General features: G+C 47.4%; 1 protein-coding gene across 1 annotated transcript in view; it reads left to right on the forward strand.

The window, feature by feature from the left end:
• The first annotated feature begins 462 nt into the window (after nt 1-462).
• ABCA4 (ATP binding cassette subfamily A member 4) overlaps nt 463-18,678 on the forward strand; it is a 144,453-nt gene continuing 126,237 nt past the window's right edge. Inside the window, exons 1-4 of the mRNA XM_061411147.1 lie at nt 463-742; nt 10,063-10,156; nt 11,532-11,673; nt 14,212-14,351. Of these exons, the coding sequence (XP_061267131.1) occupies nt 677-742; nt 10,063-10,156; nt 11,532-11,673; nt 14,212-14,351 (442 nt within the window). The 5' untranslated portion in view covers nt 463-676. The remainder of the gene's footprint in view (nt 743-10,062; nt 10,157-11,531; nt 11,674-14,211; nt 14,352-18,678) is intronic.

The raw sequence follows: 18,678 nt of genomic DNA on the forward strand, positions 1-18,678 counted from the left end.
TGTTCTGCTGAGCATGGAGGTTTCCAGCAACTTTTCCACCACAGCTCCAGGTAGCCATGACTAGCTGATCAATTTCAGCACAGGAGAAAAAAACTCTTTACCATCCACTAAACTCAGAGATGCCTACAAATAGCTGACCTAAAGTCACTACAGAGCAAGATAAAGGTTTTTTAAAAGGAGAGATGACTTCAGATCTGGCAAGTGATCTGACTGGGCTTTAAAGTAGTCGTCAGTCCTTGGGTGCTTGCTCAGGGCAAGCTATTTCAGAGGACACAGCCCATCCTATATTTATGGGGAGAGATTCTGTCCCAAACTGAAAGGTCAGATTCCCAAAGGCATATCCCCTTCAGGAACTCTAGGAACCCCTTTGATGGACAGGAAGCCTGAGGGTCTTGGTTTCCCATGAAATGCCCCCACCTCGATTCACTTAGTGCTCCGTCACTCATGTGTTTCCAAAAAGAAGCCAACAGAGTGTCAGCCTGCTTTCCTCCATGAAGGGCTTATGTGTAATTAAAAGGGATTATGCTCTGAAGAAAGTAGCCTTTAATCACCCCGTGAAGGACACAGCAGCCTAAGCTGGAGGTGCTCTGGGCACCATTTATGTCCATTGCTGCCTGTGAGCCCCTGTCACAGACAGAGGGCTGGGAGTGATCTCCGATCTTCCGTGATCACCAGCATGGGCTTTGCCAGACAGATCAAGCTTCTGCTGTGGAAGAACTGGACCCTGCGGAAAAGGCAAAAGGTAAGAGAGGAGACTCTGTGGTCTTGGACTGAGGAGGTGTGGAGCAAATAGACAATGGAGAGAATGGGTGGGGTGGGAGCGGGGAGGGTGAGAAGCCAATGGGTTAGTTGCTATTTGTCACCGAAGCAGCAAGTAATGTCTGGCTCCTCAATGTGCCGTTCTGACGAGGGTCCTTCCCAGGAAGATGTGCTTCTCTGTCCTGAGGTAGCTGCCCTCCATCCGCAGCCCAGCGTGGCCGTACTGTGAAGTGTGCTTTTGCCTGTCCTGCACATGAACCCATTGCCTGCCCATCCCTCCCCGCCCCTGGTTTTTAAGCCTCCGTCTCTGTCGGCATTCCCTTGTGCATTCATACTGTGTGGCGGAAAGAGTCCAAAGTCCTAAAAATCAGGCTCAAAGGAAAACTACGGTTTCCAAGAGCTTCCCAAACCAATGATACTATATTTCATTGGTTCTAAACGGCACACTGTTTTTTCACATTTCTGAAATTGAACTACAGCTCACAATCAAGTGATGCGTTCTTTTCTTAGTGTGCAAAAACAACAACCCATTAAAAAAGGTAACAACGCATCTTGATGGTGTCAGATTCGATGAGCTATAATACCTTATCAGCACCACAGATGTTTACTGAGCCTTCCAGTGAGCACACATGTACTGGGCTGGACCAGGGACTTAAAAGGCACAGATCCTACCCTGGACTCATTTCTAGTATGGCTGAGAGAAACTGAAGTATGTTTTGAGACCAAGAGCAAGAAAAAGGAACACAGGCCAAATATCCCCTGAGAAGAACAGCCAACAGCCACAAGAGATCAGAGGACCCCAAGGGTGTACATGTAAATCCATCTGGCCTCTGTCAATTTTTTCTGGGAAACGATACAGAGTGAATACGTAACTATAGATAATGCACATTGCTGCGGCCTCAGGGGCATGGCAATGCTGGGTGACTAAAGGAGCCAAGAGAAGAAGAAGCGGGGGAGGACTGAGTGGATAGGACTGAGATAGAGCCAGGCGAGGTAGGAGGAGACGGGGAGGAAGATGGGCTATGGGGAGGAAGATAACAGATCTGTTCCAAGCCTCGATTCCGTGTGGGTTTTTGTGGTCAGGACAGGGTTTTCATGGGTATTGGAAAGGAGGTTGGAGAAGGAAGGGGGCCAACAGATGTAATATCTGAGGACCCCTGATGAGTATCTCAGTCACAGTCCAGTCAGAGGGACTCTAATGGAAGGAGGCATTAGCTGGTAACCAAGTTGGTACCTAGGAGAAGGCAATAGCAACCCACTCCAGTACTCTTGCCTGGAGAATCCCATGGATGGAGGAGCCTAGTAGGCTGCAGTCCATAGGGTCGAGAAGAGTCTGACACGACTGAGCGACTTTGCTTTCACTTTTCACTTTCACACGTTGGAGAAGGAAATGGCAACCCACTCCAGTGTTCTTGCCTGGAGAATCCCACGGACGGGGAGCGTGGTGGGCTGCCGTCTATGGGGTCGCACAGAGTCGGACACGATTGAAGTGACTTAGCAGCAGCAGCAAGCTGGTACCTGAGGATGTAAAAGAGCTCCAGGTGACATGGAGGCAGCAATTGCAGGATACAATTACCACCCCTACACCTGAGAGAACCAGGGAGAAAGTGGGATTGCTAAGTCTTAGAAACACAGAGGTGATGTCAGCAGAGCCGAAATGCAGATCTGTGAGGAAGGGACACAACGAGGCCACTGCTGAGGTCTCTGAGCCCAGTCTCAGGCTCAGACCCAAGAGGAGGAAGCCCTGGCTAGCAAGAGGGTTTGGAGCTGAGAGACGATAGGTTAATAACTGGCACGAAAGGGAGCAGCAAGGGCCACAGTCAACCAGTGGACAGATGATTCTTCCCATTTGTGTGTCTTGGACAGGATTTAGGGAGACTGTAGGGGAAGCCAAGTTAGGACCCCTTCCTACTGGGAGACACCACTATCCTCAGGCTGCTTTCCTTTGTCAAAGCTGGTGTGATTTTCAAACTAGCACTGAAGTTATATGTTACCCCAAGAACGCTATACTAAAAGTAATCAGAAACTTAATCTCTATTTCCAGGGGCTTCCTTCGTAGAATGCAAATAGGCAAAAACTGAAGCAGACTCGTTATTAAATTCATTCATTTATTCATTTGCTCCTTCAGTTAACAAATACTTAATAATCGACTCATTGGAAAAGACCCTGATGCTGGGAAAGATTGAGGGCAGGAGAAGGGGGCGACAGAGGATGAGATGGCTGGATGGCATCACTGACTCAGTGGGCCTGAATAGTGAAGGACTGGGAAGTCTGGCGTGCTGCAGTCCACAGGGTCGCAGAGTCAAACATGACTTAGTGACTAAACAACAACAGTAATAGCCAGGCACTTGGCCAGGTGCTGGGCACACAGTAACAAGACAATCACGGTCTCTGCCTACATGATGTTTAGCCTAGATTTTCACTCAGTTTTACTCTCAATGTGCTCTTCATGGTCCTCTAAAAATGCACCCAGGGACAATAGCTGCTGGCCTGAAATGATTCCATTCCTGTGGCAAGTGTGTTGCTGTTACAGAGAATAACCCTATTTTCAAAAACCCTATCTTCAAAACCCTTTTGGCTCAGAGGCCCTCACAGTTTCTGCTTGCTTTCCCTGGTGCTGGTGGGTGGTCTCTGTTCAGGGATTCTATCTTCTCCCCAGTGTGCTTCCTGGAGGCAGCATTGCCAGCGCCTATGTGGTGAGACAGGGCCTTTCAGGCTGAGGACCTTGGCTGGGGGAATCTCCCAGGGTGCACATAGTCAGGCCTGACAATCATTTGGTGCCATTGGGATGATGGAGATTGAAGCCTTTGTCTGGTGTGCCTCCAGCTAGCTTCTCCACTGCTACATTCCAGGAATTTCCAGGATGTCTGGGTATGATGGAGATATCCCCACAGCCCCCAAGAGCTCTGATAGGGATCTGTGGCCCCTTCTGTAAACTTTTTGGAAGCTTCTGCCTCCACAAAATGATGACTATAAGAAAGAAAAGAAAAAGAAAAAACTCACCCAGCCCATAACCCAGCTCCTAGGTTTTTAATTCCTCAGACTTTCATGGTTTTGGATGTTTACTATTGTGGGCAGAGCAAGAGCAAAAACCAGATACCAGATTTCCCCCTTCTTCCTCTCTTTATCCCTTAAGGTCATAAAAGGGAAGTCTTCAGATCTTTGCTTCCCCCACCCCCATCCCTTTGTTTTTCCTTCCTCTGTTGACATTTATCAAGTATTACTGAATGTCTGGCATGGCACTAAGTATCACTTCATTTAACCCTCATCTCAATTCTGTGAGACAGCCTCCACTGTTATCCACCATGGCCATCAGTGACGTTATTGAGTCTTTGGAGGTTAGTGACTGGTGGGGCTGGACCCAGGGCTCCAGGACAGGCAGACACGCCAGTGACCCCACACTGCCCCCAGGTAGCAAGCCCTGTGTAGTAAGCTGGTCAGGAAGACAACAAAGATAGGGTGACCATCTAGTTTATCATCCAATCCAGGGTAGCTTTAAAAGTGAAAGGAGGCACTAATGATGAGTATACCAGAACAACGAGTGTAAAGTGATAACAGACCTGGGAAAGTGGGTTTTATGGTCACTATCTGTGACCTAGGGGCTTCCCTGGTGGCTGAGATGGTAAAGAATCTACTTGCAATGCAGGAGACCTAAGATCAATCCCTGGGTTGGGAAGGTCACCTGGAAAAGGGAATGGCAATCCACTCCAGTATTCTTGCCTGGAGAATTCCATGGACAGAGGAGCCTGCCGGCTACAGTCCATGGAGTCGCAAAGAGCTGGACGTGGCTGAGTGACTAACACTTCCACTTTCTGTGGCCTAGTTATCCGCGCGTTAGATAGCCCCTGTCCTCATGGAACTCAGAGCCGGGGTGGGAGCGGGTATCTGCGCACAATGACTGAGCAGCAAAACATGTGCAGTAGTGGAGAGGAAGGCGGCATGGGGCAGGAGATGAAGATGAGCTCTGGGAGCTCAGAAGAGAGAATGGGGTTGGCAGGGATAAGAGCAAACTCCTCAAGGAGTTCATTCCCCAGAGTATGCATTTCTAGTGATAAGAGTTCTCCCTCTGTTCCCTAGCAAGTACACATATTGCTCATATTTTCGATGAGGCAGGCACTGTGTTGAGTGAGTTTATAAAGACATATTAGGTGTGTCTCTTGCCCCTTAGAGCCCACAGTCTAGGGCCCCTTGGTGTCATCTCTCTGGTCCCAGCTTCCATATCAGGGCAGGATATTTGGGGAAACCTGAGAATTCATGGAGCTTCCCAGGTGGCTTGGTGGTAAAGAACTCACTTGCCAATGCAGGAAACGCAGGTTTGATCCCCAGGTCCATAAGATCCCCTGAAGAAGGAAATGGCATCCCACTCCAGCATTCTCTCCTGGGAAATTCCATGGACAGAGGAGCCTGATGGGCTACAGTCCACGGGGTCGCAGAGAGTCAGACATGACTTAGTGACTTAGCAGGCGCACACGAGGATTTGTGAGAGTGGGCCCCAGACTTGGGCATCTGGTATATCCATGACCTTTGACCTAGGGGCCAGAATTAGGTGAGGAGAACCTGGCAGGTGAGGGAAGGCTGGGCAGCTAGTTCCAAACCTGCTCAGGTCTTGGGGCATATTCATTCAGGATGACAATCCTGTCTGGGCTCTCAGTGCAAAAGGGGAAATCATGCAGCTGTTTGGATCCTTGGCCACCCGCTTTCAAATTGAAAACAGAGTAGGAGGGAAGAAAACCTAGCTGACCAAGGTTTCAAACAACAAGCATGACTCTGCCCTTCCCTGTGACCCCCTCCTCCCCTAAGTAGATTGAGTGGTAAAGGGGGAGGAGGGGGCAAAAAAAAAAAAAAAGAGAACAAGGAAATACCAGTTTGAGAAAAAAAATTTCCACCAGCCCCTTCTGAGCTTCGGCTGGGCTTAATTAGTTACAGACATGTTTAAAGACGAGGGGTGTGGGGAGGGAGAGCTACTCCGAAAACATGTGTTTAATTATACTGTGGAATTTCTCCCTAGGGTATGCCTGTGCACAGTTGAGCATCAGGGACAAAGATGCCGCTCTGGGATGGGGGCTACACATATAGTTCTGGGGGAGGGGACGAGGTTGTTGTGGGGACTTGTCAGGCTAGAAAGGCTAGAAAAGAATTGCTGGTGGTCTTTGTGCAGGAAGTGAAGTGTGAAATGCAGCCCTATCTAAACAAATACTCGCAGAGTTGAACAGTAACACTGACTTCTCCAAAACTGCTTTTCAAAGATTACCAACTACTACTTGGGCCAGTGGGTCTCAGTCCCAGCCACACACTGGAACTACCTGAGAAGTGTTAAAAAACAAACAAAAAAATACCAAACTGATGTCCCATGGCCAGACACCCTGGTGTAATTGATGTGGGGCATGGCCCGAGCTCCCTACAGATTCCTGCATTCAGCCATGTGAGAACCACAGACCTAAGTTGATGAAGGTGATCATTTGAGAGGCAGGGACTTCAGGTGGAAAATAGAGGCCCTAATTCAGAGATGTGGTAAAGAGGAAAACCTGGGCAAAGCTGTACTAGTCCTTACCCTCAGCAAAGGGTGAAGGAGGAAAGTAAAGTTCTGAACTGGCCTCCCCGGATAGGTGGACTTGCAAAGACCAGATATTTCAAAACTACAAGTGTGAGTGAGTAAGTGGGTAAGAGAATGTGTGACTTACATGACAAAGAGGGATGAGATCCACTAGCCTGGGTTTGGGAATTTTATCCACAGGACAGGTAGACCAGGCTGGCTGACCCTCCCCTGGCCCAAGATCCTCCATGGAGTAGGGGACAGTGTGTGGTTAGTTTTCTCAGAAAGCCCCATTCTTCCAAACTGAAAACTGAGTAGTTTTGACTCCAGAAAGGAAGAAAAAGGAGGAAACGTGAATGTGAGTGGAGGGCAGACCTAGGACCTTGCAGATAATTTAAATTATAGCTCCTTGCTGTTCAGACTTTACAATGTGCTGTCACTTATAATGTCCCTGTGACCCTTGTGGGAAGTGAGGGTCAGTAATAAACGTCTCATGTCCATAGTATGTTTCTATGTGCCAGACTCTGCTTCAGGTGTTTTACAAACTGAACTCACTTCATTCTCACAACTGCTCTGAGAGGTAGGTCCTGATAGCACTCCCATTTTACAGATGAGACCCCAAGGCATGGAGAGATCGAATGGGTTACCCGAGGTTGTACAGCTAGTAGACAGAAAAGTCAGCTAAGAACCTCTGCTGTTGACACACTTTTAACCCTCAGTATAAGCTATAGGATAGAATAGGCTGATTTCACAGATGAGAAAACTGAGACTTGGAGATAAAACAAGCCCCAAAGTGATTCCTAACCTAGGTCTCCCCATTCCCAAATCAGCAGCAATGTTTCATATACCAGCCTATTCCCAGGTAGGCATTGCTACATGGAAGGTGGCTGACTTAGTAGACGATAGACAGCCAATGCTGCAAGCAGTTGTCTTAAGGAAGAATCAAAGATGTAGAATTTGGACTGGTTGTCTCATTTCCTTGGTGAGGACACCAGGAAAAAGTTTTGGTTTCATAGTTTGCACCTATCACTCACATTACTATCTTGCAGAACTTGCTCTCCAAACTTACCAAGTGATGGGGACTGGTTGGAGAGTGGGTGGGATGGGGAAATTTGGGATGGAAGCTGTGAAGCCAGCGTACTGTCCATGAGGGAAGCAGTTTGTTCAATTTGCAAACTGTTGTTTACCTGAGCCACTGAGTCACCTCCAACTTTCCAGAGGAGCCTCCTAGACCAGTCTTGACAAAGATTCATTCATTCCGCCAATATTTACTGGACATTTTTTATAAACTTGGCCCTGTATTGGGTGTAGTGACAAGGACAGACATGGTCCCTGCCCTCAGGAAGCTTATAGCCAGGGAGCGGTCCACCTGCATGAAGGAGTAATGACGATGAGTGCCATGGGAAGAGCTCTAGTGACCAGCAGGAATGGGTGCGTCCTTAACAGTGAAACAGGGTAACTGTGGACAGTTTTTACCCCTCCACCCTTGATTTGCATGGCCTGGGGGAACTGCCAACATTTTTATGACTACCAAGCGTGCTCGGAGCCAGTCCTTTTAATACTGGATGGGACTTGTCTGATATTGGTGTTTTGCCATTTGTGGGGAGAATGTATAGGAGAAGTCTTAAAAACGAGTGGTTTAAGGAAAAATCTACTATTCTTTCTTCTTCCCATAATGTTTGTGTGAGTTTGTCTTCTAATACATCATCCCTAGACATATTTTGGATAAAAGGTTTTGTAAATGTTACAACAGCATAATCACCACCTATCCTAAACATTTTTTTTCTTTTCTTCAATGTATTGTCTTTTTTCTCTCATTGACTTATGTTATGATTTGTAATAATCTGTTTGCCAGCAGACCTAACCAACAGAGAAGGAACAAAGATTTATTGAGCATATGCTATGTTGTCTACTGCAGATGGTGATTGCAGCCATGAAATTAAAAGATGCTCACTCCTTGGAAGGAAAGTTATGACCAACCTAGATAGCATATTCAAAAGCAGAGACATTACTTTGCCAACAAAGGTCCATCTAGTCAAGGCTATGGTTTTTCCTGTGGTTATGTATGGATGTGAGAGTTGGACTCTGAAGAAAGCTGAGCGCTGAAGAATTGATGCTTTTGAACTGTGGTGTTGGAGAAGACTCTTGAGAGTCCCTTGGACTTCAAGGAGATCCAACCAGTCCATTCTGAAGGAGATCAGTCCTGAGTGTTCATTGGAAGGACTAATGCTAAAGCTGAAACTCCAATACTTTGGCCACTTCATGCGAAGAGTTGACTCATTGGAAAAAACTCTGATGCTGGGAGGGATTGGGGGCAGGAGGAGAAGGGGACGACAGAGGATGAGATGGCTGGATGGCATCACCGACTCGATGACATGAGTTTGAGTAAACTCCAAGAGTTGGTGATGGACAGGAAGGCCTGGAGTGCTGTGATTCATGGGGTCTCGAAGAGTCAGACACGACTGAATGACTGAACTGAACTGATGTTGTCTGCCATTCTCCTGAGAATTTAAGTACATTAGTCCTAACCCATAGAAATGGAACAAAGGTTTATTGAGCACCTGATATGGTGTCCACCATTCTGCTGAGAATTTAAGTACATTTCTTTGGAAGGAACAATAAAGGGTTAAATTTAAAGCCACATGAATAGCCCCTAGCTGATCTATATAGGCTTACATTTCTATTTTCAGCCATCTGCTTAAATTCTGCTTTAGTTTTAATGCATTTCTGAATGGGGGTTGGGTGGAAGAACTATTACATTCCCCAATACATATCTCTCAATACCAATAATCCCACACCTCCAACCACACCCTGACATGCCTTGGAGTGTGGGCTGCAGCAACCAACTGGTTCTTCTTTGGAGTCAAGAGTCCTTAAACTCTAAATTGAACCTAAATTAAATACCGACGTTCAGTCATATGTTGATACTGATAACTCCTTCCAGTATTGTAAAATCTCATGGCAGTGTGCCCTTCTTTGTTTATTTAAGCAACAAGAAATTGTTGAAGAAAAATGTTGGTAAATTTAGATTTCTGGGTTTGACTTTACTGTGAATCACAGTATTTCATGGAAGGATTTGCACCTTCATTCATTCATTCAGTGACCACACATGCGAAGTCCAGTGGCACCATAAGAAAACAGGGCAGTGAGGAGGGGCAGAGCTCTGGGCCTGGAGACAGGAGTCTGGATTTTGGCTCCAATGCCATCACTGCCCATGAGATACTGCACCAGTCACCTGCCCTTCCTGGGCCCCTGTTTCCTCATCTGCAGAAGGAGAGGTTATCAGGAGACCTTTACTACCTGCGGCATCAGCATTACCTGGGAGCTTGTTAGACATGTGAGATCTGATAGGGCCTTAGAGAATCAGAATTTGCATTCACGTGCACAGCAACATCCAAAAAGCACTGAAGCACTTATCCTGATGATTTTTGATGAACGTACTGTGCTAACAAAGTTTTCAATTGGGTTGGCCAAAATAATCAATTGGATTTGTCCATATCATCTTACAGGAAAACCCGAATGAACCTTTTAGCCAACCCAATAAAATAGAGGCAGACTGGAACCCAGATGACACCAAGTCTTGGGGGTCCAATATATCAGAGTAGAGGCAGTATGGAAGGTAAGGTCTAAAAAGGAAGTCCTTTAAATATGCCACAACCAGAGTCCTGTTGCAGAGACAGACATGGAAATGAAGTGTGTCTGCTCGGGGTATGTTTCCTGTAGTCACTTAGTATCACTGGTCTTTCTCACTTTGTGTTTTGTTTTTCCAGATTCGCTTTGTGGTGGAACTCGTGTGGCCTTTATCTTTATTTCTGGTCTTGATCTGGTTAAGGAATGTCAACCCCCTCTACAGCAAACATGAATGTAAGCATAACAGAGCTGGGGTAGGGGGAGCCTTGGCATGCCTGGAGGTCCCTATCACTTTGTTTAAGAAAGGGTCTGGGGACTGGGGGGTGCCAGGATCTGATCTGCTTATCATCATTTCATGCCTAGAATGCAGAAAACACATTATGCAAACTAACTTTTAAATCCTGCACATTCTACACAAATACATGTGGTTACTAAAGAATTGTGTAATTATTTTTTGTTTGGTTGGTTTTTTCTACACCTAAACTCTTTGTACTTTTAAAGGGAGCAGATTATAGATGAGTTCTTTGAAATATTGGGTTGGCCAAAAAGTTCATTCGGTTAAGATGTAGATAAACCCAAACAAATTTTTTGGCCAGCCCTATATTTTGAAGATAGTTTAGAAATATATTAGGCATGGTGCTAAAGAAAAAATAAGAAGGGATATCACCAGTCCAGGTTTGATGCATGAGACAGGGTGCTCAGGGCTGGTGCACTGGGATGACCCAGAGGGATGGGATGGGGAGGAAGGTGGGTGGCGGGTTCAGGATGGGGAACACATGTACACCCATGGCTGATCCATGTCAATGTATGGCAAAAACCACTACAATATTAAGTAATTAGCCTCCAATTTAAATAAATAAGAAGGGACAGAAAATAGTGTATTAATAATGTAGTATTTCTTGGACCCCAGAGGTGTCCTGGGACCGAGGATGAAGGTATGTGTGCCTCTCTTATACTATGCTCCTCAGAGAAAGCTTTCGCCTGGTTTCTGGCTGGGATGACTTCTTCTGGGCTCTTGGCAGCCGGTGTGGGATCCTCAGGAGTCATACCAGCTGTTCAGTCCCCTGTTCTGGTTTTCCATCCTCTTGTTAGTGAGTTTCAGGCCCCATATTCTGAATATGGACAGCCTTCTGCCCATTAAACCCTTGCTTGTGTACCTGGCCCCTCAAGGAGCCTATAACCTGTGCTCCCTCTTTAATGCTTGGGGGTAGATGCTCAATACACAGTTGTGGAAGGAATAGACAAACCTCTTCTCCTCATTAAACATCAGCAAGGCATGGAGGCTTCTCGCTCTAACATCGCTCCATGCCTTCCATCTCCCCACAACACAGTGTGCTCCTCCTCTGTTCACCCTTCACAGGTCCATCCATGCCTCTGTTAGGTATGTTTCCATCCCACCACTACCCTGGAAGCTTGAGAGAAGAGACCCTGTCTCCAGCACCCAGCACAGGGCCAGGCGTACATTAGATGCTTCTGCTTCTTAAACATTGGTACATGAAGGAAAGCACCAGAAGGACCAGGGTCCATCCTGCAGAGGCTCTAGCTCCTAGGACCTGCATCCTTCTTAGTGTCAAGGTCTAACTCCTTGTCTTCCTTTCCTTTCTTAAAGGCCATTTTCCCAACAAGGCGATGCCCTCAGCAGGAATGTTGCCATGGCTCCAGGGAATTTTCTGCAATGTGAACAATCCTTGTTTTCAAAGTCCCACTGCAGGAGAATCTCCTGGAATTGTGTCAAACTATAACAACTCCATGTAAGTGCTGGGATTCCCACAGTACACCCTTTATTCTCCTCTTGCCTCGGAGTTCGTGTATGTGCACACAGAGCATGTGCTGCTGAATAAGTGGTCTCATGGCTTGTGGAAACCTTAAATTCAAAGGAGCAGGGCATGTTTCCACTCTGGAACATTCTGTATCAGCTGTCAGGGCACTTGAGGAAAAGGCTACAAACTTCGGCCAGATGACAGAATTTCTTGGTCCTTATATCCCAAAGATATGACTAGGAGTCTGATGCCAGCACCCTGCTGAAATGTGTCTACTGCCTCCAGCTCATCCATCTGCTCAAGCGGAGTCACTGCATGAGAAACACTCCATTCCCCTTCTGATTCCTTATGTCACTCTCCAGCCTGGATCAACTCTGAATGATCTCTGTTCTTTTAAAAGTCTTCTTGGACATCTAAAAGCTAAGAAAATTGTCAGGGGACCTTTTGAGGGTGAATGAAACCAAGTTTACAAGGTGAAATTTGCTTCTTGGAAGAAAAAGAGACAATTTCCAAATCCTCTGTTATAAATGTCGTTAGTTCTCTTGGTTGGCCAGATCTTAGGATGTTGCTTGAGAGCAGTAGTTCTTAACTTGTAGGGCTGAAGACCATTCCCAGAAGCTGATGAAAACTGATGGTCCCCTTCCCAAGGAAAATGAGGACGCACATACCCACAGAACATTACACCATGCATATGATTTCAGGGCATTTGTGGACTCCAGGTTAATAACCTCTGGTCTGGGATTGAATTTCAAGTCAAATTCCATAAGAGAGTCTATATTTGGAATTCCCTTGAAGTAGATAGGGGGACTTGATGTAGCATGTTCTATAGACAGAGGCTCCAGTGTTCTTGCCTGGAGAATCCCAGGGACGGGGGAGCCTGGTGGGCTGCCGTCTATGGGGTTGCACAGAGTCGGACACGACTGAAGCACTTAGCAGCAGCAGCAGCAGCAGCAGGAATGAGGACACGGTTGTCCTTCAGCCACTGGGCTGACCTCCAGCTGCAGTTTGTGATGCTTATGCCCAAGGGTCACCAACAAGGGCTTGTTGGAGTGCAGGCTTCACCTACTTGTATAAACATCAAGTCAGATGGAAACTGAGATATTGGGTTGCTCCAGTTCTTTCCTTAGAGGAGATTTGGATATAATTCCGCCAGGGCAAAACTGCGTTTTGACAAAAAGAAAAAGAACATTTGGTAATTCCACTTAATACTCAGAGGTAACCTTCCCCACTGGGAACAAACTGTGACTGCTTTTGCCGTACAAAGGCAAGAGTAGTTGTGACAGAGACTGCCTGGTCCACAAGCCTATAACATGTTTGCTAACCCCTGGTTTATTGGAAGACAGAAGAGGGAACACAGAACACCCATCTTCCTGGAAGACAGCATTTTAGCTGGGCTCCCCTGGCCGCAAACATCTTAATTTACAATCTGTACTTTCAGCTTGAGCCTTCTCGAGGTGCCTAAGAAGAAACACTTGCCAATCCAGAGAGACTCCATGAGTCACGTCATGGGATCAGGGGCGCTTTGGAGGTGCTTCAGCGGCAGCTCCGTGGAGCTTTGGTGGGACTGGCTCTGAGGGTCCACAGGTTGAGAAGTGGAACTGGGGAGGGGAAGCAGCTTTGGACTCTAGCTGTGTTCAGCATCTGAGCCAGGAAATCTGAGTTTCATGTTTCATGCACATAGTATGCGTGAGATGTTGGCTTACTCAAAATTCATTTGCTTGCAAGGCACAGAAACACATTTAAACAAGTTTAAACCTCAGAAGGAAAGACATGATTTGGACACTAGACCTTCTTAAAAAGCCAAGAGCAGCAAGCAGTTCTCTGGGAGAGGGACAAGAACAGAAGAACCACCAGGAGCTGCTCCCTCCTGTCTGGGCCTACAAGGTCCAGCCTCTCCACCACCGTCTGGGGTTCTACTCCATCTGCCTCTCTCCACTGAGCACTCTGCCCTGCTTCTCAATGCCTCGGCTGGTGCTAGTTGCCCAGTTCACGATGCCTGGGCTTGGGCAATCAGAAGAGCATCTCTGAGTACCATTCAAATTCCTGGGAACAAATTTGTTTCCCCAGCTTTATTTCCCTTGTCCAGTCAGCCTTGGCAGAGGTGTGTGTGTTCATGCATGCAAGGAGGGCTTTGTAGATTAAGTATGGCTGTTAGAACCTGAGCATATGAATGGCTGGAAGGGCAGGTCTCAGAGAAGTGGATACTGGCTGAAAAGAGCCCCTACTAATATCTCCTATTATCATCCTAAGACTTCTTGGAGGAGGCAACACATAGTGAAAAGAGTTGAGAAGTGACCCAGCCCTGACAAAGTTGGAAAACTTTTGACAACAAATTGCTCAGAGCCCCCGTTATTTTATATGTATAAGGAAGTAAAAATATCTCCTTTTGTCTTGGCAATATTGAGAGGATATATAATGTAGGTATATGCAGCGGGGTCAAGCAGGTGGTATCTTAAAAAATTACACAATGTATTATAATAATGATGAAAATGACAGCTATGTCTTTAATGATGAGGCTCATTCTTACAGCTTGGCAAGGGTGTATAGAGATTTTCAAGAACTCCTCATGGATGCACCAGAGAGCCAGCACCTTGGTCAGGTTTGGAGAGAACTCCGCACCTTGTCCCAGCTCATGAACACCCTCCAGATGCACCCCGAGAGGATTGCAGGTGAGGTGGGCTTCAGTGTTCTTAAGTATCACTTGCTTCTCGTTTGCCTCCTCCACCAGACAAACTGAAAATACAGAAAGGAATTAGATTTGGTTGGAAAAGATACCAGAGGGTGTAGGAAGGGATCTAGAGACAGGAGGAGGCTTACCTTGGTAAGAACTCCTCTTTTTACCAGGCCTGAAGGTAGAAAGTTAGGAAGGAGGGCAAGAAAGATCTCATCCCAGGTAAGTCGCGAGATAGGAGAATGTGGAAAGATATGTGCTCTGGAAAGTCTGAGGCCAGGTGAAGGGGAAAGAGTTCATGGAGCCTGGAAAAGATGTGGACCATATTCACAGAGTCCTAGAGAGTGAGCTACCCAGGACTGTGCAGAAGCAATGCCAAGTAGCAGTAAAGAGCCAGGAAGATCAGTGCACATGTTGGTTGTTGTTATTTCTGTTGTTTAGTCGCAAAGTCATGTCTGACTCTTTGTGACCCCATAGACTGTAGCCTACCAGGCTCCTCTGTCCATGGGATTTCCCAGGCAAGAACACTGGAGTAGGTTGCCATTTCCTCCTCCAGGGGATATTCCCTACCCAGGGATCAAACCCACATTTCCTGCATTCGCAGGTGGATTCTTTACCACGGAGCCACCGGAAGCCCAGAGCATGTGTTTATCACGACATAAATATGTATAGTCCTTCTTTTTATTCTGGTAATATTCAGCGTCCCAGGCCCTGAGGCAGAGCAGGTGCAAAGTTGGGGGAAGTAGGATTGGGGGCTGGTAGGGAGGTGCCAGGGAAGGTCCAGGAGGTCAGGGGGTTGAGGGGAGTGATTGGACTACACAGATAGGGTCCAGGCTGCATGTGGATGAAGGAGAAGCCAGAAGGACTGGAATTGCCCAAGGGAAATGGAGAGGCAAAAGAATGGAGGCCTCAGAGGGTTCCATGACGCTGGTTACAGACTGAGAAAACAACAGGATAGAAAGATTGACAGCTGTGCTCAGAATGTGAAATATGTGGATTCAGGATTTCAAAGGCATGCAGGACAGATGAGAACAAGCCCCCAGGCATGGCCATGGAGGTTGAAGTGGAGCAGAGGTGAAGGTTAGGCGACGGGAAGGCAAAGGAAAGCAGGCTGGATGGACACAGAGGTTGCGGGGGTGGGAGAGCCCCCTGGAATCCAGAAGCTTGAGGACAGAGCGGGAAGGAGCTCCCTCTCCCATGCCCCCCTCTCCAGGGCAAGAACTAGAAACAAGCAAAACCCAAAACCAGAAAATCTCGGACATCTCTTTTCAGAGCACAAGTGGATGCCGTGCGGTTTTCGCGTCCGCCATAGGCTCCTCTGTAGGTGGTTGGAGTTACTGGCTATGGAAACAGCCTGGGCACCAGGTGGACCACACCCCCTTTTCAGGGGTAAATGAACAGCTGGAAGGCAGCAGGCTGGCCAGGACCCCAGGGGTCAGTGTGGTTGTGGGGGTGGAGAAAAGGCTGCCCGGCTGGGGAAGTTTGTTCAGGGATGGGCTCAAAGGCTGTAAAGGAAGTGGTTTGTGGCTGCTGGGAAATGTCAGCTCTTTGAATGGAGATGAACTGACCATGAGGACGACCTTGCAGGATGACAAGGGTGAGGAAGGTGATGTCCAAGGAGACAGAAGGGGCTGGATCGGACAGCTTCTGGCTAGGGAGAATGGTACGAAACAGTCGCCCAGGGCTCCTCACCCATGCAAGCCAGGCCGTGTGCTGATGCCTGGTGACAGAGTCATTAGACCAGTGCCCTCCCCCGAGGGATCCCTGGGCAGAAGTGGAAGGCCCAGGTCCGCACCCTGTGGGGGCTGCTGGAGGGAAGCAGAGGGCCAAACAGCATAGGTGAGTAGGTCCAAAGAGAACCCAATCCTCCTGCCACTGGGCCACCTTCTCCCTTCTCTCCCTATTGGAAAAATAAAGCACAGGAGTCTGATCAGATGACGGTTAAGATTCCTTCATTACATTCTACTGCTTCTGAAATCAGTAATGCATACACTTTATGTCGTAAAACTAGATTACAAACACGACCTTCTTTGCTGCTCAGGAGTTTACTAAGAGTAAGGGTTGAAAGAACCACAGGGCCTTGCAGGGTCTGGGCACAGTTGGCATTTTAATATGAGGGAAATAAGGGGGAGAAGCACCGACAAGGCAGCAGTTTTTCCCAAGGTTAAACAGCAGATGAGAACACGGGCTTGCCCAACGCCTGGAATGACTATCCACCCTGTTCATCAGTGCACGTTTCACTGCATTTTCTCATTGTCAGATGGTCTGGCTGGAAGGAAGCAAAAAGGAAGTCATTTCAAACCACAGTGTCTCTGTGGTCTTTCAAGCCTTTATATGAGGACCAAAATCACTGCTTACAAGCCAACACAATGCTAGTTTCGAATTGCCATACAGGTGCATCTTGTGTCAGCCTTCGGGCTGTGGGGGAACATTCCCCTCATGAGACTGGCTTCGGGGGGGTCTGGGAAAACAGCGTTAGAGGAGGCCAGCTGAGACTGTCCAAAGGAATTTGGGGGCTGAGAACATGGACTCTGCAGAACCCCTGTCCTTGGTGGCCATGAGAGGGGAAAACAGACCATCCCCAACAAAAAGGACAGGGTGTCTGAAGGAACTTCTGGCCGAGCACTAAAGTCCACAGTCAGTAGTGAAGATAGTTTCAGAGTCTGTCCCTGGGCTCCCAGGACCTTGCTGGCTGTGAGCACTGAATCCTCAGCCCCAGGCTGCAGTGGAGGGTTAAGCCTCTGAAAGCGAGATGGGCGGCTGTCACTGGTGTGTACTTTTGCCTGTCAGTTCCCCAGTCACCTGGGAAAGTATGCCAACAGTGACCTAGGGCATTTTCCTTTCCTAGCAAACCTGTAGTACTGCATTCTCCACAGAGGAGGATTAATGGTAAAAAAAAACACTAGCCGTGAAGCCCCCTCCCCTCTTACCCCCCGAGCAAGCTCTGCAGTCTCTCAGTCATCTTTAAACATTGCCCTCTGAGCCTCACGCACGCATTTTCCTGGTCTCCCCACCCCCATCCCAGCCTTCTGAGCTCCATGGGCCTCAGCAGCCCCTTCCCCCAGCCTCTAATCTTCCCAGGGAAGAGAACAAGAAGAACAACATTTTAAACTACATTTATTTTCTTTTCCTCAGGGCCCCCCAGTTCACATTTCTCCCTCGGGAATCCTGCTGTCTGGTATCGGCCACTGCTTACATTCTGGCCCCACATCTCCCTACAGGGTGGCCCCCACCCTTCCTCAGGTGTGCTGAACCAGCACGCTCTTTCATGCACCTTCTCCCTGGGGCCACGGCAGCCCAGGCACCTGTGTGAGAATCTGGGCCAGGGCAAAGTTGCTCCCAGTTCCCCTTGTTTTGTCCCTTTTCCCAAGCGAGATGTTTGTAGATGTTTGTATGTAAGGTCAGGTGAGGGAGTTAAAGAATAACGAAGAGTTCAATAGTCAGATAGGGTCCTGACTCTCAGGTCAAGACAACAGTTATTTACTGGGTGTCTCCTATTACTCCACAGACATTCACCAAAGCCCTGATTCCATGTCAGGCTCTAGTGCTGGGTGTCACATAGAGATGACTTGGAGGGCTTACATCTCTGTGCCCAGCTAGGTATGATGGGGAGTGTGATAAAAGCAGTATCTGTAGCTCTCTACTCTCAAGAGACTCTGTGAATGTGTGTGTGTGTGTGTGTGTGTGTGTGTGTGTGTTGGGAGTTGTGTTGCTGGAGGTCAGAGGATATAGTATGATGCTATATACAAAGAGATGATTTGGAGATGAACTACCAAGTTGGAGCCCCAGGTGAAGAAAAAAAAGGAATCTGGGTTTGGAAGATAAGTCATTGAAAAGGAAAGAAAGCAAGAAGAAAATAGAGCAGCCCCTCTCAGAACCACTGCTCTCTCCTGGGGTAGTGTCCCCAGTCCATGGTTTCAGCTACCTGAGGTCATCCAGTCTGAAAATGTAAGTGGAAAATTCCAGAAGTAAATAACTCATAGGTTTTAAACTGTGTGCCTTTCTGAGTAGCATGATGAACTCTTGCACTTACCTGCCTGGGATGGAAACCATCCCTTTATCCAGGTATCCTGCCCATTAGTCACTTACTCCCTGGCTTTTTTCAGATTGACTGTCAGAGTATTACAGTGTTTATGTGCAAGTAAGCCTTATTTGATTTAATAAAGGCCCCAAAGTGCAAGACCAATGATGCTGGCAATTCAGATATTCTCTTACTCTGCCTAGTTTATAAATTAAACCTCATCATAGGTATGTATGTATAGGGAAAAAAACACAGTATATATATATATATAGGGTTTGGTACTATCTGTTTCCCCTTGGGGGTC

This window comes from Bos javanicus, chromosome 3 (assembly GCF_032452875.1).
Source record: "Bos javanicus breed banteng chromosome 3, ARS-OSU_banteng_1.0, whole genome shotgun sequence".
Lineage (NCBI taxonomy): Eukaryota > Metazoa > Chordata > Mammalia > Artiodactyla > Bovidae > Bos > Bos javanicus.